Here is a 22,399-nt window from a genome sequence, read left to right on the forward strand (position 1 = left end):
GACGATTCTACAACTGACAATTCCTTCCGACCCTTACTAGATTCACGACAGACTACACTTCCTTCTTCGTAATCTTGATGAATACCTTCAATGATCCACGACCTCGCTACACTTCCTTCTCTGCGTAGAATCCTGGCGAACGGCTATAATTGTACATCGCTGGAGATCTCTTGCACACTTGCCTCCATTAATCTGCAAATTTGTTAATAAATCGCAATACCTGGGACTCGAACCCCAGACTTGTTAAGGCAAAATTTACGATTTATAAATGAGATTTTTTTTGGAAGTTAAGATATTTATCAGAAAACCAAAGAAAAATAAACATTTACGCTTGTTTAGCAACGGCATATAATTTGCTTAATTAATTTTGTCGTTAAAGTTTAGTAATCAGACGAGATATGTCTTAGCCAACCGACGTTATAAATGTTACCATAGGCGTTTAGCGAAAAAAGTGAGTGAGACTACCATATATCTCGACCAAGAGCAGTAACCCAACGTGAGTGAGACTACCATATGTCTCGACCTTCTTCGACCTTGGGTGTCCTCTCAACGTATAGAATCTTCTGACCTACATAGCAAGAAAATTATTAAAACCTTATACAGATTTATGTTAAGTCAATCGACTCCAAAGAACTGATTTGGTATTTTAGTCACCTTAATTTATATTTTTGTTCTTCATATATAAACTAACTAACTCAACCAAAAAACTTGAAATGTTTTTACCTATTAACCTTCCGTTCATATGAAGCATGGCTCGTCCAGCACTATCCGCGTTTTCAAACACAATGAAAGCAAATCCTCGTGACTCTCCTCTAAAATCCTTTGCTAGAACCGATCTTCTAATCTTTCCGAAATCCGAAAACATCAGAATCAACATTTCTTCAGAGACCTGGGCATCAAGATTTGCTATATACAAACTCGTAAATTTGCTTGGACAAGAAGACGATCCGTGATTATCATCGTTGCTCATCTTTAGATCTGTTCCATACCTTGATAGTAATAAATGTAAATATAATACGTCTCTTTACAACAAAATAAGCAAAAAGTAGATGTGTATTCAAATAAAATTAAATTTATTAACTAAAAAGAGTGACTACAGTTTTGACTATGACTGGACTTTTCAATACAAAAAATATTTTTAATTTTACAACTGTATATAGGGTGGCAAATTATAACAAAATCTCTTATCTCTATTTTTTTTTTTTCTAATCTCTAATTCTCTATCTTGTATCTTAATTATTTTAGTTATTCGGAACTTTAACGTGTAAATTGTAATTAAAATAAATGTGGTGGGGAAAAAAATAATTGTGAAAGATAAAATATGGTAAAAAAAAGGTAAATAAGAAATTAAATAATTTTAATAGAAGTTGTCATTTGCAATAAATGTCTTAAACTACGTACGTGGCCCAAGCTTAATTAACCTAAACGTAGTTTTCATGCGAGAAATAGAAAATGGTCACATATATATATATATATATAAGTAAATGCATTTACTACTATTGGGAATATACATATACAATTAAATTATTGGAAGTTGAAGAAAATGAAATGGAAATTTCATCAGCCTATTATTACTATTGGGAATATATATTCAAAATATCTCAGTTAGCAGGAAGAACAAATAATAAGCCTATTATTATACTTATACCGTATAAGTATAAGTTATACGTATATTTCCAAACCAAACCCATTTTTATAAAAAGAAAAAAAAAGAAAAAAAAATTGGAGTGAAGTCAGGTAAATACTGATCAACCAGAAAACTCACAAAACATTAAGAAAATTGAGGAGCCAAAAATACGAAAAATGTAGTGGTGGAAGTCCGTACAAACCTGTGTCGGAGAAGATACGGCGGAAGAGCATTAAACAGAGTTGCCAATAAAATTGCCGTCATCACCAGCATCAATAATAGCAGTGATGGCGTCATTTTCCGTCAATACCTTACTCTAACTTTTGGTTTTTAGTACTCCTTCAAGAAGAGGAGAAAGTGAAGAATGCCAAGTACTATGGGATGAATAATTTCTCATCTCAACTGGTAGAAATTGCTTGCATTTAGATACTAAAAGTGGGAGTTAACAACTTTAATTGGTAGTTTCCAAAAAAGCTGGAATTTTTTGTATACCCTGCTTTAAATTGAAATAAGAAAGAAGGAGTGATGTGTTTACCTGTTTGTATTCTCAAGATGGTTCTCATTTACGGCTTTCACTAACTTAGAAATCAAATTTTTGGTCCTCGTTAGGGTTCAGATATTAATTAATTTGCTGAATTATGAATGGGAAAAGTGCATGCACTAAGAGCTTTGTGATTTACCTATGTGACTTCGAAAGAGAAATTGACCATATTTATTGAATCTTATCTCTTTTTTGTTAGCACAAAATTAAACATACCACAGAAAGATAATAATGAAAAAAAAAAACACATCAGACGATAAGAAACACATTTTGGTAATAAATGACTATTTTTGGTGAGAAAATTAAAAAGGGTAAATTTGTCGATTTTTAATTTATTTCTCATAAATATATGTTAAATTTTTAATTTCACTATTTGAGTTGCTATTTGCCAAATTAATCCCAAAAAATGGGAATTTTGTACATACATAACTTTAAATGGCATATTTAATGAAATGGGAATCCACGCTACCAAAATTTGGCCTCAGTCGAATAAAGAGGCTAAGTTAATGGAATACGCATGATTGCATTTAGCCTTTGTAAGTTGTGACGATTTGGTCAAACTTTCGAGAACGGCGATGCTTATTAATAGTGTCAAAGTTCTCTCCTCCACATTCTCTCTAAGACTGTCCATTTCTTTTTATCCTTAACAACAAAAAAGGAAAGAAGCCTTTGCTTCTGAATTTTGAAATGTATTATCTGATGAAACTCTTCCTCTCCCTCTCTCTCTTCTTTGGTAATTTACAATCATCTCAAAGCGCTTTTATCAATAGAGGATTCTGTAAAACATATATGGCCGAATTTAATTAATTATTCTTTTTTTTTGTGTGCATGTAGTAGGAATCAATGGAGCAGTGGGTTCAAATCAGCATTCCCAACCCAATAAAAATCCGAAGCTGTTTGTGTTCGGAAATTCTTATGCTGATACCGGAAACATGAAGCCCAATGCAATGTCTTGGAAACCCCCTTATGGTATCACTTTCCCCGGTAAACCTTCGGGCCGTTATTCTGATGGCCTTATCGCCACCGACTTTCTAGGTTCTACTCTCACTCAGTCTCATTCTCATTCTCTACAATCTACATCATCTTTTCTTAATGTTTCTCTACATGATAGATAAAATCTTCATACGAATATTACTAAACATCAACAATGAAATAAGAAAGTTAGAGCGTTCTTTTATAACATTTGACAGTTATTATGACGTCTTATATCGTTTGAACATTAATATACTTTTAACGAAAATAAGCATGAATTTACAAAAGTGAAAATCTTTAATTTTCGTTCTCAAATAGTCAAATTCGTTAATATATAATTATTTATTGAAATTGAAGTCCAAAAAAAAAAACTTCCTTCGTGCAGCAAAACAGTTAGGAGCAATATTACCGTACCTCTGGAGGACTCACGGAAAAAATAAAGTAAAATTAAACAGAGGAATGAATTTTGCTTTCGGAGGGTCCGAAGTATTCGACTCTCCGGTTGATCGATCGCCAAACATCTCTACTCAGGTCGGTTTCTTGGTTAACCTTGCCCTCGCCCGCCGTGTCTACACTATCGACGGCGACCTTGCTTCCTCTTACGCTCTCCTTAGCTACTCCGGCAGCGACTATTATGGTTTTATCGACCAAAACCCTAATATGGCTGTAAGAAAAACATTCATATTTCTTTAAACAACACTTATGCTAAGAGATTTCGATTGTTTCAAACATTAATTTCTCTGAGTTTATATGTGAAAAAAATATCAATTGAAATTATAGATATACATACTAAACCATTTTTTTCTTTTAAAAAATGTAAAGGCAAAAAAGAAATCCAAAATATACTAAAAAAAATCAGTTTGAGGACAACACTCATTTTTTACCTTCATTATATTGGATCTTGCATGCAGGCCTACCCAGCATTTGTAGAGTTCATCGTGGAAGATATACAGTATAGTCTAGGGATAATGAACGGCTTAAAATTTAAGAATATAGCAGTTACTTCGCTGCATCCGCTCGGATGCCTCCCACGTGTCACCGTTGCATCCTCATTTCAGAGTTGCAACGAGTCATATAGCGATTTGGTGAGACTCCACAATGAGGGATTGAAGAAAGTCGTGGCCAAGCTTAACAAAGAGGACAAGTTTAGGACCAAGGGGGACCGTTTCGTCATCGTTGATCTTCACAAAGCCTTCATGGCCGTCTTGGAGAAAAAAGGTAATTAATTAACAGAAGTTACACGTTTGATCTTTAATGTTAAAACTTTAGTCTAAAAGTTTTTTTCCTTGTGTTATCGGTTTGTGGAAATACAGGGAGCAAAAGGTTTAAAACCCCGTTGAAGCCGTGCTGCGAAGGCGATTGTGCACGTATGGATATGAAGGGTGCAAAGAAGTATACATTATGTAATGATCCAAAGTCTGCTTTCTTCTGGGATGAAATTAATCCAACTCAAGAAGTATGGAGATCGATTTACTCGCTATTAGGCAAATCTCTAACCGAGTCTTTGACTAACGGGTAAAATTACTTTTTGGCATCTAAAAACTCGAATTGTGTCGGATATTTTTAGATATTTTTGCGACTGTGGTTACTTTCACGTGTCTTTTTCGATTTCTTGAAATCGAATTCCGTTTATGGGACAAAAAAATTATGTTCTTATATAACACTTTCACTTTGTTCCACATGGACAACATTAGAATTCAACTTACAGATATCAAGCGCATGTTCAATACTATTAGATGAAATATTCTTCTTTGGACTCTTTTTGCTATGACTTTCGGCTTATTCGTTATACATCTCTATACCTTCCTTCGCGAAGGGGCTACTACAGGGAAAGTATGAATCAGTGAGTTTTCAAATGTGAAAAGGAGACTTTTACTTCCCTTTTGAGGTTCTTTTTGTTAGAGAATTTAGTAAGAAAAAACAAAAAAAAAATTGAAACACGTATTTTTGTATATATGTAGTGTTATAGTTATCCTTTCTTCGTTTAATTTAATTTTGATTTGGAATCGTACTTTTCAAAAAAATTATCAACTTGAGACCACCACAATGGGATTAGAAGCAGAATGCTGGTCTAATCATATACCTAAAGTTGAGTGGCTCAAAAAATTAGACAACAATAAGAAATTTAAACAAAAGAATTATAAAAGAAGAATCTACGTTTCACTGAAATATGCCAACACGGGTGTACGTATACTAAACACAGAAACTGATTTTGTACAAACACTTGTAGAAATTAAGAAACCAGAAGTTTGGATCCTAGGATTATGTCATTAGCAAGCAACAACTAGAAGCTTTTTGATCTTCAAGTGTGAGCTTGCTGCAATTCGTCAAATATGAGACATGATGTGTCCCAAAGTTCCTTAGCCATTTTCGGGTCACTAGAAAGTGCTGAAGATTCAATGGTCTGCCCCTTTCTGCCAATGAAATATTTGCATGATATTTCCTGCAAAAACAGATCAACATAGAGCTCATCAACCACATAAGGTTGATGGAGATAAGATGAAGAATTCCAAAAGATACACATCTTAGAGGTGGAGCTAAAGCAGCATCAATGACAGATTCAGCTGCATCGGTCCAAGAATCTTGAGACCACAAAACGCAATTGACTTGTATATAAGAATTATGAAAGTATTCCAGGATTGTTCACCAAAAGCTGGACTGATTGAAATTAAAGAGAAATGTCAACTTTCAAAGCTTTGAGTTGGGCATCCTCATTCTGCCTCTTAATATCTTGATTCAAATTTGGTCACTATCTCATCACTCAAGCGACTTTGCTTCATCAAATATCCACCACCGCATCTCATATGTGCAACTTCACCAAGTCCGGTCTAGGCTAGTAGCTAGTAACAAGAACCTAATCTATGGAAATTCTCAGAATCTAAGACGCCAATGATCAGATATTCACAAAATACGGCGATGATGCGCGTGAAGGATAGTGGAACACACCTTGCAGTTAGAGAAATAAGACCGTTGTAAACGGACCGTAATTGTGATCAATTTCCTTATTTTATTTAAAGTCCAAATATAAAAAAAAAAAAAAGGAAAACAATCTGATGTTTCCTTTTCTTTTTGCGTGAACCTCTCTTTATAAATATTTCATCGTTTCTTTTCTTCCTTGAGAAATTTTAATTCCTTCTTCTAAACCCTAAAAAACTCTTCTCCTTCTCTGCGAATGTTTTACAAAGAGGATCGCTGATCTCGTGACCGTGAAATTGGTGATCCATATACATCACCAATTTCACGGTCACGAGAGAGGTCTCTCGTGTTTGATCAATCGCGGACTAATTATCAAAGATTACTTTGAGTTCCAGAAGCATCTATACTTTCGGGGACAATTGGATCTAGAGCTTTACTCCTTTTGATGGTTCGTGAATCTTGCCACTGGTAGACAGGCCTTATGCTCTTCTTCATCATCAAAAGTTGCAGTTTCGGCCCAAGTCACAGAAGAACAGATGGGCTTCAGATTACAACGAATGGGCTTTAGCAAACAACAATCCATGAGTCAGGTTTGTTGATTCTTAATTTCTTCTTCTTTTTTTTTTTAAATAAAGATTTTGATTTCCTTACTAATTCACGTATTTAATTTAACATTTAAATGTTTTTTACAAGCTTTTTCAAACAAAAAAATTTATGTTTAGTTTTTTTTAAAAAAATTTGTTTGGATACAAAATTTGCATAATGATATGAAAACTAACCGGATTTTGGATCCAGCATTACTCGTTAGCGATTCCAAACATTCAACGTGTTTTTCCTATTATTATGTAGATTTAGCATTCAAGTTTTTCATTAGGATTTTTGAAAATAGTTTTTAAAATTTTGATTTTGTTTCTTTTCAGATTTTCAAAATCTTTTATTTCTTATGTTTGTTTAAAAAAAAAAAATATTTGTTTGATACTAAATTTGCATAATGATATGAAAACTAACCGGATTTTGGATCCGTTAGCGATCCAAACATCCAACGTGTTTTTTCTATTATTCTGTAAATTTAGCATTCAAGTTTTTAATTCAGATTTTTAAAAATAGTTTTTAAAATTTTGATTTTGTTTCTTTTTGGATTTTGAAAATCTTTTATTTCTTTTTTTTTGTCAACCACACATTAATTAATAAATCTTTTATTTCTTATGTTTGTTTTTTTTTTAAAAAATATTTGTTTGATACTAAATTTGCATAATGATACGAAAACTAACCGAATTTTGGATCCAGCATTAGTCGTTAGCGATTCCAAACATTCAACTTGTTTTTCCTATTAATATGTAAATTTAGCATTCAAGTTTTTAATTCGGATTTTTAAAAATAGTTTTTAAAATTTTGATTTTTTTTCTTTTCGGATTTTAAAAATCTTTTATTTCTTATGTTTGTTTTTTTTTTTAAAAAATTTGTTTGGATACTAAATTTGCATAATGATATGAAAACTAACCGGATTTTGGATCCAACATTAGTCGTTAATGATTTCAAACATTCAACTTGTTTTTTCTATTATTATGTAGATTTAACATTCAAGTTTTTAATTCGGATTTTTAAAAATAGATTTAAAATTTTGATTTTATTTCTACACAATGATTTATTTCTATTTTTAAAATTTTGATTTTATTTCTACACAATGATTTATGGTGCATAACCCGAATGTTGATCTATATAAAGACTCAAGTAATAACACACACTCGAATTTCAATCCTCAAATTGCTCTTCTTTAATACATGTCCTCCACATACTCTCGATTTCCTCTCCATTTCATTTGTCACCCATTTTTTTTAATTTAAATTATTTGTGTCCTTCACACACCAAAATCGACTCCTTTTAAGTTTACCATCTCTAAACAAAGCCAAATTAGTAAGACCATATTCAAATTTCAATCCTAAAAATTCTCACTTCCATATCCTTTCTCTTTTCTCTCCGTTCCTTTAATTTATCCTTATAAATTATAATGAAAAACAAAAGATAAGTCTTTGCTCTGAACTTTTAAATGTATTCTCTGATGAAACTCTTTCTGATCTCCTTCTCTCTCTTATTTGGTAATTTATATCATCTTATAGCTCTTATCACTACATATTCTATTATTCTTTAAAACCTCTATGGCCAAATTTTGATTTTCCATTGTTTTTTTCAGGAGGAATCAATGGAGAAATGGGTTCAAACCAGCTTCTTGGACCAAGAAAAGTACCGAAACTCTTTGTATTCGGAGATTCTTACGCGGATACCGGAAACACGAAGCGCGACACCGAGGCTTGGGCCCTCCCTTACGGTATCACTTTCCCCGGTAAACCTTCCGGCCGTTACTGTGATGGTCTCATAGCCACCGATTTTCTAGGTTCCTTTTTCTCTCTCTCTCCATGATCAATGTTAAGCTATCTCTCTAGATTAGTCATGTACCCTTCCAACGATGTCTAGATGATTTTATAGTATATCTATATATTGAAATGGATGTTAAATAAAACTTTTGTGTTGGTTGGTGCAGAAAAAGTGTTGGGGGCAGAATCACCGTACCTCTATAGAACTCACGGACGAAAGAAAAAAATAAAAAGAGGCATGAATTTTGCGTTCGGGGCGTCCAAAATGTTGGAGTCCTCTCCGAATAGTCCATTCCCCAATATAACTGCTCAGGTGAATTTCTTAGTAGACTTTGTCCTCGCTGGCCGTGTCTACGGAGACATTACTTCCTCCGACGTTTCTCTCATCAGCTACGCCGGAGGCGACTATATCTATTACATCGACCAAAATCGCCCTGCCGCTGTAAGAAAAACATTAATCTTTACTTAGATGTCATCAAGGCTTTGTTACAAACACCAGTTTCTCTGCCTTTATATGTGAAAGAATAAACTTTGGTTTGTACAAACTTTGGTTAGGGTCTGGTTAAATCCAATTGGTTCAGCCAAATCGGTTTACACTAAATTTAAATTAGTCTTATTAAATAATAATTTCAAAAACAACTTTCATTTAGATTTTTTATTTTTAGACAGTACTAAACACTTTTGTTTGTTTGTTCTTCGGAAAAAATGTAAACTCATAACAACAAATGTATACTTTTATTTTGATTTATTATTTGATTCTTATTTTCATTAAATCTTGAATGCAGGGCTTGAAAGCAATAGTAGAGAAAGTCGTGGATAATTTACACGTTAATATGATAATATTGAGTGGCCTGCTATTTAAGAAGATAGCAGTAACATCGCTGCAGCCGATCGGATGCCTCCCTTCTTACACCTCTGCATCGTCGTTCAAGAGTTGCAACGAGTCACAAAGTGCATTGGTGGAACTACACAACAAATTGCTGAAACAAGTCGTGGCCAAGCTCAACGAACAGTCCAGGGTTATGAAAAAGGGGCAGCATTTCTTTATCATTGATATTCACAACGCCTTTATGACCGTTCTTAAGAACAAAGGTGAGAATCCAAGTAACAAAATTCTCACGTTTGATCTTCAATATCAAAAACCCTAGTCTTATAGGTCTATTTTTTTTTGTGTGTGATTGATTGTGAAAATGTAGGGAACAAAAGATTTAAAAATCCGATGAAGTCGTGTTGCGAAGGTTATTGTGGGCGTTCGAGTGACGGTGAGAAGTTGTATACGTTATGTGATGATCCTAAGTCTTCTTTCTTTTGGGATGAAGTTCACCCTACTCAAGAAGGATGGAGATCGATTTACTCGGTATTAGGGAAACCTTTAACCGAGTTTTTGACTAAACCGTAAAACCAACCACTTGTTGTTTAAAAACTTGTTGAATTCATTTTTGAGTTGACCTATTAAATTTCTAAGTATTAAGTTCATTTACTTTTTTTTTTTTACTATAAGCATTTTGTTAAGAAAATTAGTTAATTGGGTTTCATCTCTTTATAGTTCGGTTCATATATGGTTTACTTCTTTAAACCGCGTTTGAAGAACTCGAAAAGCATGAGAGGATGGTAAATTAACAATAATGTTTAGAACATTCATATAGGACGGCTGGACATCTATATATAACCCTCACGTGTGTCATCGTGAAACTACTACAAGGCTATCCATTTTCAGGGAGTTTTGCGTGGATTTTTTTTTTAAAAACTCGTGTTTCATTAAATACTATATGTAGTGGTATTTGGTAAACATTATTGATTCGTTATAATTTTTTTAAAAATATGAAAACCTGAAGTGACTATAAATCAAAACCCATTTGGTAGCAATAAAGAAACATACAAGGAATTAATAAATAGGACGTTCGTTGGAACAATGGATAAATCAAAACAAAAAAATAAAGATAGTCAATAATGCAAGGAGGGTATGCCAATATTCCATTGACGTGGATAAAGAAAGAAAGTCTTTCCCTCTTGTTTCTAGGGTACGCGGCCACGTTTTGGCCGTGGGAAAAGAACTCGATTACAGAATGGAAATTTATGCAATTTTTGATAATGTAAGAAAACTAGTCTTATTTACCAAGAAAAACTACATTTTAATAAATTCACAACTTTTCCCCAAAAAAAAAAAAACTCACAACAAGATTCAAAAGCAATTTTGTTATTTATCATTCACTACTATAATTATTCATTTGATATGTTTTTTCAAAAGTGAAACAAACGATATGGACATGAATAGTAGTCTACGGAAGTAAGAACTAAGATTTCAGCCTACAAATTTGAAGTCGTACCGTGTGATGAGAAATATAAGTTTTGATCTAGAATATACTTTTATTGAATAAAAACTATAAGTCAGCACATGTTTGAAAATACATATATATTTGATAATCGAATAAAAACAATGTAATTTGTAATGTTTTTTAAGTATAACACTAAAACGCCAATAAACAAACATAATTCAGAAACTTAAATGGTGCAAAACAAAATTGAATAAACACAAAGAATAAAGATACAAAAGTTGACCAGATCGTAGTCGTTTCACATCAACTCTAAAAATATTGATTAGGCTTACTATATAAAGCCACAAAGACATTAGTGAGAACACAAATTCAATTTCAATTCTCAAAGTGCTCTCTTTTAAACCCATCTTCTCTCTTCCACTTACTCTCTCTCCCTTCTCCTTTCTTTTGTTTTGGTCATTAAAAGAGAACCTCGTTGCTCTGAATCTTGAAAATGGATTCTTTGATCAAACTCTTCTTCTCCTTATTTCTCTTCTTATTCACTTCGCTCTTATTTGGTAATTAATTTTACATTCATCTATGGCTCTCATCATAACAAATTCGTTAAAACCAAATTTTTTGTTTATTTTTTTTATTATACAGGAGAAATCAATGGAGTGGAGGGTTCAAATCAAAATCATCACTTGTACGCATTTAGACCAACGAAACTGTTTGTGTTCGGAGATTCGTATGCCGATACGGGAAACATTAAAAAGGCTTTCTCTAGCTCCTGGAAATTCCCTTACGGTATCACTTTCCCCGGAAAGCCTGCTGGCCGTTTCTCCGACGGACGTGTGGCAACAGATTTTCTAGGTAACTTTTCATCTTCAAAAGTAAAAACTTATCATCCTTAAGCTATATAGTATCAAACTATCAATCTTGTTTTTAGGGAATATCTAGATTAAATTTGTTGAGAAATTTTTAAAAAAAAGCCTAATCAATTTTATTGACGAACCACCTAAAGTCTCCTGCTGTAACAGTTCAATTACTTGACTGACTTTAGTTCTATGATTGATTAGTGTTAGGTAACTAACTAATCGATGTTTAAGCCTCGTTTAAAATTTTAACCGTATGTTTTAATAATAAGATAGTATTGTTATATACGTATATTTAACATATATATGTAGATATGTGGAAATGATGACGCGTAAATCATAAATATTTAAATAGGGTTCAAAAAACAATGATGGAAGAGTGATCATTTTTTTTTGTTGCCAATTGATGGAAGAGTGATCTAGTGTCAATCCAGTGCGCGACTCACTTTTGCTTTTCTTTCTTCTTGCCATCTTCTTATTATTGTACTTTGCTTTTGTTAAAGTGAATTTTTTACTTTCTTTTCTGCTATTTATCAGTCTTAAAAACTATTTATATTCTCCTTTTTATTATCCTATAAACCTTTTCCGTGTAGCAAAATTTATACTATAACATATAACCATTTATATTCCTATAAACTGTGTTTCTGTCTCGATGAACATATTATGAGAAAATTAGGAATCATTTCAGTTTCTTTTTTTTTTTTTTAATTCAATCTCTCTAGGAAATATATTACTACTAATTTGGTTTTTGAAATTGGTTTGGTTGGTAAGGGAAATTAGTTCGATTATTTTACCAGTTGTCAGTGTTGCGTCAAATCCTTCTTGTCCTCTATTGACCAGTGTCTTTTTTCTTACGTTGTCGTCATTTAGCTGTTTTTTTTTCTTTTCGTCATTTAGCTGTTCTATAATACTCCCTCTTTTCTTAAAAGTTTAATGTTTTGAAAATTTTTCTTGTTTCACAAATGTTTAGTAATAATATCATTATTACTTTTAATTTTAACCAATAAGAAAAGGAGAGAAGTGAAACTAAAATTATTAAACAAACACACAAATAATTAAATAATACAAAAATTAGTTTTTCTTAATTTATGTGTAAAACCCAAAACATCAAACTTAAGGAAAAAGAGTGAGTAAGTTTTTTTGGTTTTTGAATTTTAACACGTTAATATGGTCACACATAATATGACAAATAACATGTAATTTACCTGGAATGCTATAACATTAATTAACATGTACCAATATAATTAATTTATATATTTTGGATTCCTTGTATTCGGTGCTGATTTATTTTTTCCTTCTTGTCTATCTTTTTTATTTATTTAAAGGTTAAATTTTTATTTATTATTCTTATTTCTTTTTAATACTCACTCATCATAGCCACTACCACTTAGCATCAACAAAGCAACATACTCCAAGCTTTTTTTCATCTTCTTTATTATTTAATATACAAAAAGAATATAAAGCTAACCACCAACATATGCGCTGTTAAAGTACGTACATTATAGTTTAATGAACACTAATTCTGAAAAGTCTATTGTCAATACTCAATAGCCTTTCTCTATAAATCTCTTAGGATTGATGATAATGTATTAAATTTGCATTAATTTGTCAACGATGAAATGCATTAATTTTTGGTATTCTATTTACTTGAAAAAATGTTTTTTAAAAGACTCAATTTTAGGTCAATTTATAAACTAACAACTGACAACCGAGTCTGACCACTGCATATGAATGTAACTGAAGTTAAGAAGGCATACAGTATCAAATTCACTAAAATCTACAAAATTTAGTAACAAAAATCTCAAATTGATAAAATATATTTTTGTAGCAAAATTCGTGGGGATAAAATCACCAATCCCATACTTCTGGAAAGATTACGCGGGAAAGAAACGGTTGCAGTACGGAATGAATTTTGCATACGGAGGAACAGGAGTGTTCAACACTCAAACTCCATTGCCCAACATGACCACTCAAATAGACATCTTCCAGAACCTTCTCACCGCCGGCGATATCTACTATCCTTCCGAGCTTACTTCCTCCGTTGCTCTCGTCAGCGTCGCTGGCAACGACTACTCCAATTTCATCGCCCTAAACCGCCCTGCCTCTGTAAGATAAAAACATTTCTTACACTATTTTTATTTTTATCTTTATACATCTTTGGTCCGACTTAGATAGTGATGCTAAAAGGTATAGCGATTCATTGCATCTTACAGGAATTTCCAGCATTCATAAAGCAAGTTGTGGATCAAACAGAGGTGAATTTGAGGCGGATCCACGCTTTGGGAGTGAAAAAGATAGCAGTACCATCGCTGCAACCGCTCGGTTGTCTCCCTCCCTTCACCTTTGTATCATCGTTCCAGCGTTGCAACGAGACACAAAACGCTCTAGTTAACCTCCACAACAACTTATTGCAGCAAGTTGTGGCAAAGCTCAATAACGAGACCAAGCAGTCGACTTTCATCATCCTTGATCTCTACAATGCTTTCTTGACTGTGTTCAAGAACAAAGGAGCTAATCCAGGTAAAAAAAAAAAATAGTTTAAATTTTTTTGCATTTTGTTTGCCTCTTTTTTTTCTTATGCTGATCGGTTTTTCGGAAATGTAGGGAGTACAAGGTTTGAGAGTCCATTAAAGCCGTGTTGCATAGGCGTGAGCCGCAAGTATAACTGTGGAAGTGTGGATGAGAAGGGAGTGAAGAAGTATATTGTATGTGATAATCCTAAATCTGCTTTCTTTTGGGATGGACTTCACCCTACAGAAGAAGGATGGAGATCGGTTTACTCTGTTTTACGCGAAAGTCTTACCGCGTCTTTGATCAAAGCGTGAGAAACAAAAAAACACACACACACATTTCTCTTAGGTTTCTTTTTCTGAAGTTCAATGTTTGAGCTCTCTATTTCTGTTTTCAGTATCTCTTCATTCATTTGTGTTTCTATGTGTTTGTGTGTTAAAAAAGATTGTGTGACTAATAAAATCTCAAATAACCATTACTCATTAACCCCTTATTTAGTTTCATTAAGAGAAACAAAAAACAAATAAATAAAAACAAAAATATAAAATAAATTACGTGTAACTAATAAACCGGAAAATTAGGTGAAACAAGATCCTAATAACAAGCCAAAGGACTCTCAGTCGTATACTAATACTTAGCCTTAACAAAACAGTTAAAAACATTAGTGGTTATTTTAAGTACTGTCCTCTTTGTTTTATTAACATTAGAGTGTAGATTTTCTTCTCGGACAAAAGCAAATCTCAATTTAACGGATCTCAATATCCAAAATATGGTTTCGAATCAGCGTTTACGGTTGTTTATACTCTGTTTTTGCCTTGTTAACACCGCATTTATAGCAGCCACGGAAGATGAAAACAACGAGAGAAAGGTAATAACGTAAGAGTGATGAGTGTTTTTATGTGTTGTGATGAGACAATCCATGGTTTTAGATTACTAAGAATCTCTCATCCTTTTTGTTCTGTTTCTCTGTCGTTATAGCCTTACATTGTGTACATGGGAGAAGCAACTGAGAATTCTCATGTTGAAGCCGCGGAAAACCATCACAATCTTCTATTGACAGTGATCGGAGAGTAAGGATCAGTTTCTTGCTCATAGAATTGTCACTGATATATCCGAATTTTTATTAGAATTTACATATTTTTGCAGTGAGAGCAAAGCAAGAGAAGTGAAAATGTATAGCTATGGGAAGAACATTAATGGATTTGTGGCAAGGCTTTTTCCTCATGAAGCAGAGAAGCTATCACGTAAGTAACAAAACTGCTAGAATGTTTTTGAGTTTTATCTTGATGTGATTATTGATTGTTTCTTTGCAGGCGAAGAAGGAGTTGTATCGGTGTTTAAGAACACTCAAAGACAGCTTCACACTACAAGATCATGGGATTTTCTAGGACTTGTTGAGTCTAAATACAAAAGAAGTGTAGCAATAGAGAGTAATATCATTGTGGGAGTTCTTGACACAGGTAAAGTAAACTTAGTTGTTAGAACTTGAGTCTAAAAATATCGATACACTCCGATTTACAACTCTTTTCGTTGTTGACAAAAGGAATCGATGTCGACTCACCGAGCTTTAATGACAAAGGCGTTGGCCCTCCTCCAGCTAAATGGAAAGGAAAATGTGTAACTGGAAATAACTTTACTCGTTGCAATAAGTACAAATGCTCTCTTTCCATCATCCGCTGTTTCTGCAACTTGTTTACTCTCTTCTTTTTACTTAGTTTGGTTTTGGATTGATGTTAAAACAGTAAAGTACTTGGAGCAAAGTACTTCCGCCTCCAACAAGAAGGCCTTCCTGATGGCGAGGGAGACTCTGCAGCGGATTACGATGGTCACGGGACCCACACATCTTCCACAATTGCGGGTGTTTCAGTCTCCAGCGCTAGCCTTTTCGGAATTGCAAACGGAACAGCTAGAGGCGGTGTTCCTTCTGCTCGAATAGCGGCTTATAAGGTTTGTTTTGTATGTTATATCATTACTCTGTTTTCTTGGAACAGAAGGAATATCTGAGACACATTATGCTCTGTTTCAAATTAAGGTGTGCTGGGACTCAGGATGTACAGATATGGACATGTTGGCAGCATTCGACGAGGCTATTTCTGATGGGGTCGATATAATATCAATTTCAATTGGAGGAGCCTCACTTCCGTTTTTCGAAGATCCAATCGCGATTGGAGCGTTTCACGCGATGAAGAGAGGGATCTTGACAATGTGTTCTGCAGGCAATAATGGCCCCGGTCTCTTTACGGTTTCCAACCTCGCGCCGTGGGTAATGACTGTCGCGGCTAACTCACTCGACCGGAAGTTTGAAACTGTTGTTAAACTCGGAAATGGCCTCACCGCATCTGTAAGTATTTCTCTTTCAAGAACTGAAGTATCATCTCAATCTTGCTTGTATGGCAATTACCATAAGATTCCACGATCTCTTTTGCAGGGGATCTCTCTAAACGGATTCAATCCAAGAAAGAAAATGTATCCGTTAACAAGCGGTTCGCTTGCATCTAACTTATCTGCAGGAGGCTATGGAGAGCCCAGGTAGATTGTCAACAACATAAAAAGCCTTAATCTTTCTCAGTTTTTCACAGTCTTGATCGTCTTAACGGTTGTGAGTTTATGCAGTACTTGTGAGCCCGGGACATTAGGGGAGGATAAAGTGATGGGGAAGGTAGTTTACTGTGAAGCAGGACGCGAAGAAGGAGGCAATGGAGGTCAAGGTCAAGACCATGTTGTGAGAAGCTTAAAAGGAGCTGGTGTGATCGTTCAACTTCTAGAACCAACTGATATGGCCACTTCAACTCTCATTGCTGGATCTTATGTCTTCTTTGAAGACGGTACAAAGATCACTGAATACATCAACTCCACCAAGTAATCAATCAATCTCTTCTCTCTATGTCTTTCTTCTTACTTCTATTGTTCTTGCTGTTCCTAACACAATCGAACTTAACAGAAATCCTCAAGCTGTTATCTTTAAGACTAAAACAACCAAAATGTTAGCTCCATCGATTTCTTCCTTCTCAGCAAGAGGACCTCAACGAATAAGTCCCAACATTCTCAAGCCTGACATATCAGCGCCAGGACTAAACATTCTCGCGGCATACTCGAAGCTAGCATCGGTAACCGGTTATCCAGACGACAATAGACGAACACTTTTCTCCATAATGTCAGGAACATCAATGGCTTGTCCTCACGCAGCAGCTGCAGCAGCTTATGTCAAATCATTCCATCCTGATTGGTCTCCAGCCGCAATCAAATCCGCCCTTATGACAACAGGTAAACTAAAATCATCAAACAAAAAAGCTCAAAATGTTCTCAAAATAATAGAAAGTTTCAACCTTTACACTTCCTTATAGCTACTCCTATGAGAATCAAAGGCAACGAAGCAGAATTAAGTTACGGGTCGGGTCAAATCAACCCGAGAAGAGCGATTCACCCGGGTCTAGTCTACGACATCACAGAGGACGCATACCTAAGATTCCTCTGTAAAGAAGGGTATAATAGCACAAGCATCGGACTTTTAATCGGCAATAACAAGAACAACACTACGACGAAGAAAGAATACAAATGCGAGAATTTCAAGCGAGGGTTAGGATCCGACGGGTTAAATTATCCGTCAATGCACAAGCAAGTGACTTCTACGGATACCAAAGTGTCGGAGGTTTTCTATAGAACAGTGAGGAATGTGGGATACGGACCATCGACCTACGTGGCTAGGGTTTGGGCACCGAAGGGTTTGAGAGTGGAGGTTGTGCCTAAAGTTATGAGTTTCGAGAGGCCTGGAGAGAAGAAGAATTTTAAGGTTGTGATTGATGGAGTTTGGGATGAGACGATGAAAGGGATTGTGTCTGCTTCTGTGGAATGGGATGATTCCAGAGGACATGTTGTTAGAAGCCCAATTCTGTTGTTTCGATCGGATAACGATTACCGTTAAAGAGACAAGACTGCTTTTTTAGATCATTGTTTGTTTTTTTCTAAAATTGTGTGTTGGTTTTACATTTTAATTCTAGTGGTGTTTTTTTTTTTCCTCGTATATATTAGTGTTGTTGAAACTTGAAATAAATAGGAACATATACAGTAATTATCCAAAACTTTAGTTGAATTAAACCTTGAATTGTGTTGTAGAGAAGGACCAATCTCCTACAAAAACAAGAAGTTAGTAAAACAGTCTACAAATGAAATAAGGTTTTTGTAAAAAAGTGAACTGAAACGTTTCCAACAATTTTGGTGCACCATTACCGAAGAAAGAAAAAGATCAGAAAAGTTAATTGGTGAATTTCAATTTTATTTTGGAACCAAACAATCCAAAGAAAGCAAGTCAAACAAATAACAAAAATGTCCACTCTGCTATCATAATAGCAAAATGACATGAAAGCCACTCGAACTCAAAGCTCACACTAACACAGAACCTAGAAAGGCAATTTATATCTTTGTGGCGAAGGAAAGGCCTTCTTTAGACAGCACTTCAAGGCTCTCAACAGAAGGTTGTGCTCGTGCAAGTTTAGCAATTGCATTGTTCTCTTCAGGAGTTCCACCTTCTAAAAATGCTCCAACCACTTTTCCTTCTTTAATCCAGTAGCTCCCGAATTTCGGCTTAGGCGATTTCGGGTCATTGTCCCCAAATAATACGCTTTCTCCAACGTTGTCACCGTAAAACTGCCATGAGAGATCAAAGGCTCTAGAGTAGAAGTATGGAAGATAGTCATATTCCGGAATTGAGTTCCCTTCCTCAGCCGCCTTGATTGCCTAGGAAATCATTATATAAATCGATCTAATTAAGATGATTTTATACAGCTCCTTCGTTAAGACGGGTTGAAGAAGAATTTTTTTGTTACCTTTACGGCTTGTTCAGCGGATTTGCGAGCATGGTCAACGTGTTCAACACGTCTCATTTCGTTGTAGAGTTTCATTGGGAAGGTGGCTACATCACCAATGGCGTATACATCTGGGAGGCTTGTTTTGAAGAACCCATCAGTCTGCAATCAAAGAAAGATCTCATGAGTTAACAATAATAATTAAAAAAAACTATATATCAGATGCTGAAGAAAATGGAGTATGCAAGCCACAAACCTTCAAAGCACCCTTCTCTTCTTCGACTTGACCTTTGAAGAGTGATATAATCGGTCTACCACCGACACCCACGATCACGATATCAGCTTCTAATGTTCTTCCGTCCTTCAATTTCACCTCAGTCACCTGCATCATTAAGCAACAGAGAGACATTGTTAAAGCAGCGGAGAGAAAAACTGCTGATTGTCAAGTTTGAATGGTGGTGCTAATTGCTAACCTCTCCATTTGAGTTGGTACTGAAACCGGATGCAACAGTGCCTTTCACAATGTTGATTCCTTTGTTGGCGTAGTAACCCTCGTAGAAGGAAGCAATGCCAGCGGTGAAAAGCCGAGGCACTTTTCAAAGACACAACAAAAAAAGAAAGGTTTTAAGCAAAGGGAGAGCGATGAGAATTCTATGTTAGTGGCTTGGCTTAACGTATCCACTTACTGCACCAAGGTTCTGGATAAACCATGGTAACTTCGAGGTTGTTAGCCTTCAGAGCAGCACTGAGTTCAAGACCGATGTAACCACCACCAACAACCACGGCCTTTCCTTTTTCCTTTGTTTCCATTGCATAAGCAAGGTAATCAGCATCTTCGAGTTCTCTCAGGTAGAATATATTCTTAGCATCTGCACCTGGGACGCCAAAATCTGACAACCTTATGACCTGCACAATTTAAGAAATTCCTTAGACGAGATGCAAAAAAAAGACTTGGCTGGAAACTTCCAAAGTAAGAAGTAGATGGATAGATTGTGCTCACCGAAGAACCAGTTGCAGCTAGCAAAGTTTGGTACTTGAAGACTTGTCCAGTACCACTGACAAGCGTCTTTGCAGCAAGATCTGCTTTGACAATCTCTGTGCCCAAAATCAGCTCAATACCTGCAGAAACAGTCGTAGCAGAGACGTCATCATATGAGAGAGTAGAGAGACATTGAGCTATAAAACGCTTAAAGCACACAAAAACGAAACTCACCTTTCTCTTTGTACCATTGAGGGAACTGTCTCTCTCCCCCACTTCCAGCAGCGACATAGAAATTCGGAAGTGTAGCTTTATCTATATACCATGAGAACGACTAATCTAATTAAGAAACGAACCACACACTAAACTAAAACCAAAGTGATGTAATCAACAATCAAGTTTTTACTTTCGAGATGGATATATCCCTTGCTAAGTGCAGGACGCTCGTATGGAGGCACCTGTTTAACACAAAAAAATTGCCAATACTATAAATCACAAGAATCCTGAAAGATGACTACATCGCAAGAATCTAGCCTAAATAAAAGTTCAAGTCCTGATTATGAAACTTACTTGTTCCCTGGAAATGATAGCAAGTTCACCAGGCTTGACACCTTGCTTAAAGAACTCTCTCGCCGCGTATCCCTGTCAATCACAACATCCCAAAGCAACAACAAAATTTCTCAATCTTCATCGTTCTCATCTACTTCCTAGTTTCTATAAATCAGAAAAACCAATAGATCTAGCGATGAGGATCCGAAAAGCGAAACAGTGAGCAGTGCAGAGTGACGATTCGTAAGCGAAGAGATAGTAAACACAAATCCGATAAAAAAAAAAAGAAGGAGAAGAAGAACAGAGAGAGAGAGAGAGAGAGACTTACGGCGGAGACACCACCTCCGACGATGACATACTTGAAGCTCTTCTCTTCCGCCATTGATGCGATCGAATCGTCTCTATGATTTTTATTTTTATTTCCGATTTGTCTTTTTTACCTTTTCTTCTTCTTTTTGGATCCGAGAAATGTGATTGGGTCAGGGGTTTTTATAGGAGACCTTGTCCGGTATGGAAGGAATCTTTACACGTGGCTTCATTTAAGCCGTTAGATATCCCGCTTCGTGCATGAATCGAAATCAAAATCAAAATCGAGTCATCGTCTAATATTTTTGACCCGGTCTTATTTAACACGTGACAGATCTGGTCGATGTAAAACGGACATCTTTCAGATTTAAATTCCGGTACGATCCGGTTTATTGATAGATACCTTTCACTTTCAGGCTTTCATATTTGGAGAATTTTACTTACATATCAAGAGAATCTATATAAAAGGAATCATGACTCTTGTCAGCAGCCACTAGTCAAATTGACGAATATATGTAGTAGAATATCTTGATGGAGTTGTTGGTTGATTTGAATTTATGTATTACACCAATCAGTAGCTAGTTTTATGTACAGTTTTAAGTTTTTTAATTCGATTATCAGTGTCAGTGAACCAATTCCATAATTTATTTGCATATAAAGCTAAGACAATTAATAACTTAATATAAGAACCTTATCTTGACCACTAAACCCGATAGTACAAAAAGGATATGTAGTTTACTACACTAATCATAGGATTTTGTTTGCGGTCCATAAAGAATGGTGAAAAATAACCTTAAGACCATAAATTATAGTGATTAATCAAACTACTAATAATCTAAATGATTAATTATGTCGTAATCTTATGTTTTAAGAAGATTTACTAGTAAAGAAATAAACTACTTAATTTTGTATAGTTAGTATATTACTAAAACATATGACATAATGTGAATAAGAGTATTATGTTAATAGTTTTGAGAAGAAAGATGATTTGGATTTTAGTCAAAAGAGGAGAAAAATATGTCAAAATGATGAGCTAAATTCCAAATGGGTTGAAAAATTAAGCAACCAGATAGACTTGCGGAAGTTGGGACCTAAATATTTGATGATGTGATGAGCCATTAACTAAATTACTATTAATGATGTGGACCTTGGCGGCCTAAAACTCTTCCATGCCTACAATAATGAGAGTTTTAAATCCAAATGAATGAGAAAGGAACAGAGAGAGGCTGTACAAGAATCTAACGTATCAAAAAGTACCCTATTGATTTTGACATATGTTAATAGATTAAAATTTACATTGTAGTAATATATCCTTATGATTTTGATATTTGCTACTAATCTTCTTGGACGATGCTTACTTCATATAGATGCAGCTAGTAATTAGCACTCGAATATAAAGAGTACTCTTTTCAGTTTAATTAATCCATATGCATTATTGAGGATGACGAATATTTCTTACAGTGAGTGACAACTATAGAAGGATCTAAATTCAGGCTTTATGTTAATGGGCCGGTCCTATATGTCAGATTTCGAGGAATACCCACGAATAGTTTTTATGAAGTTCTCACTTCGTTGGATCCGTAGCTTCCTAAGTCAACTAAACTGTTGTTAGATTTTTTTTTTTTTTTTTTTTTGGTACACTATATGCAGACTTAGTGCTAAGCACAAGGGATCAAACATTTGACCAAAAATAA

At 34.8% G+C, this 22,399-nt stretch overlaps 6 protein-coding genes across 9 annotated transcripts; 4 read left to right on the forward strand and 2 right to left on the reverse strand.

Moving 5' to 3' along the window:
- Positions 1–255: 255 nt before the first annotated feature.
- Positions 256–1,160, reverse strand: LOC9307115 (polyadenylate-binding protein 7). The gene is made up of 2 exons (XM_002873059.2): positions 724–1,160; positions 256–568 (listed from the first exon to the last, which is right to left on the reverse strand). The coding sequence occupies exons 1-2, from the start codon at positions 968–970 to the stop codon at positions 507–509; spliced, it is 309 nt and encodes a 102-aa protein (XP_002873105.1). The 5' UTR covers positions 971–1,160; the 3' UTR covers positions 256–506.
- A 1,508-nt stretch (positions 1,161–2,668) lies between these two features.
- Positions 2,669–4,855, forward strand: LOC9309175 (GDSL esterase/lipase At5g03590). 2 transcript variants are annotated; one of them, XM_021020867.1, is made up of 5 exons: positions 2,669–2,901; positions 3,006–3,203; positions 3,526–3,806; positions 4,052–4,358; positions 4,454–4,855. In XM_021020867.1, exons 1-5 carry the CDS (start codon positions 2,856–2,858, stop codon positions 4,657–4,659), a joined length of 1,038 nt encoding a protein of 345 aa, XP_020876526.1. In that variant the 5' UTR covers positions 2,669–2,855; the 3' UTR covers positions 4,660–4,855. The 2 variants fall into 2 exon arrangements, with proteins under 2 accessions (XP_020876526.1, XP_020876525.1); XM_021020866.1 differs by having other exon boundaries at positions 2,671–2,901; positions 3,003–3,203.
- Positions 4,856–6,455: 1,600 nt separating this feature from the next.
- LOC9309176 (GDSL esterase/lipase At5g03600) lies at positions 6,456–10,120 on the forward strand. 3 transcript variants are annotated; one of them, XM_002871000.2, is made up of 5 exons: positions 6,456–6,646; positions 8,248–8,448; positions 8,596–8,870; positions 9,214–9,520; positions 9,625–10,120. In XM_002871000.2, the coding sequence occupies exons 2-5, from the start codon at positions 8,265–8,267 to the stop codon at positions 9,825–9,827; spliced, it is 969 nt and encodes a 322-aa protein (XP_002871046.1). In that variant the 5' UTR covers positions 6,456–6,646; positions 8,248–8,264; the 3' UTR covers positions 9,828–10,120. The 3 variants fall into 3 exon arrangements, with proteins under 3 accessions (XP_002871046.1, XP_020876184.1, XP_020876183.1); XM_021020525.1 differs by lacking the exon at positions 6,456–6,646 and adding an exon at positions 7,734–8,152 and having other exon boundaries at positions 8,248–8,397; XM_021020524.1 differs by lacking the exon at positions 6,456–6,646 and adding an exon at positions 7,737–8,152.
- Positions 10,121–10,938: 818 nt separating this feature from the next.
- On the forward strand, positions 10,939–14,558 carry LOC9307117 (GDSL esterase/lipase At5g03610). Its single transcript, XM_021023922.1, has 5 exons — positions 10,939–11,261; positions 11,347–11,556; positions 13,387–13,664; positions 13,772–14,078; positions 14,163–14,558. The coding sequence occupies exons 1-5, from the start codon at positions 11,198–11,200 to the stop codon at positions 14,381–14,383; spliced, it is 1,080 nt and encodes a 359-aa protein (XP_020879581.1). The 5' UTR covers positions 10,939–11,197; the 3' UTR covers positions 14,384–14,558.
- Positions 14,559–14,645: 87 nt separating this feature from the next.
- LOC9307118 (subtilisin-like protease SBT4.15) lies at positions 14,646–18,207 on the forward strand. Its single transcript, XM_002871002.2, has 11 exons — positions 14,646–14,937; positions 15,048–15,139; positions 15,216–15,313; positions 15,383–15,529; positions 15,613–15,718; positions 15,812–16,016; positions 16,102–16,410; positions 16,498–16,598; positions 16,683–16,928; positions 17,011–17,333; positions 17,414–18,207. The coding sequence occupies exons 1-11, from the start codon at positions 14,839–14,841 to the stop codon at positions 17,989–17,991; spliced, it is 2,304 nt and encodes a 767-aa protein (XP_002871048.1). The 5' UTR covers positions 14,646–14,838; the 3' UTR covers positions 17,992–18,207.
- Positions 18,208–18,301: 94 nt separating this feature from the next.
- LOC9307119 (monodehydroascorbate reductase 2) lies at positions 18,302–20,906 on the reverse strand. Its single transcript, XM_021023921.1, has 10 exons — positions 20,728–20,906; positions 20,421–20,492; positions 20,257–20,308; positions 20,085–20,165; positions 19,872–19,990; positions 19,558–19,777; positions 19,345–19,463; positions 19,128–19,253; positions 18,893–19,033; positions 18,302–18,803 (listed from the first exon to the last, which is right to left on the reverse strand). Exons 1-10 carry the CDS (start codon positions 20,779–20,781, stop codon positions 18,480–18,482), a joined length of 1,308 nt encoding a protein of 435 aa, XP_020879580.1. The 5' UTR covers positions 20,782–20,906; the 3' UTR covers positions 18,302–18,479.
- Between the last annotated feature and the right edge of the window lie 1,493 nt (positions 20,907–22,399).

This window comes from Arabidopsis lyrata (genome assembly GCF_000004255.2).
Source record: "Arabidopsis lyrata subsp. lyrata unplaced genomic scaffold ARALYscaffold_6, whole genome shotgun sequence".
NCBI classification, from domain to species: Eukaryota; Viridiplantae; Streptophyta; class Magnoliopsida; order Brassicales; family Brassicaceae; genus Arabidopsis; species Arabidopsis lyrata.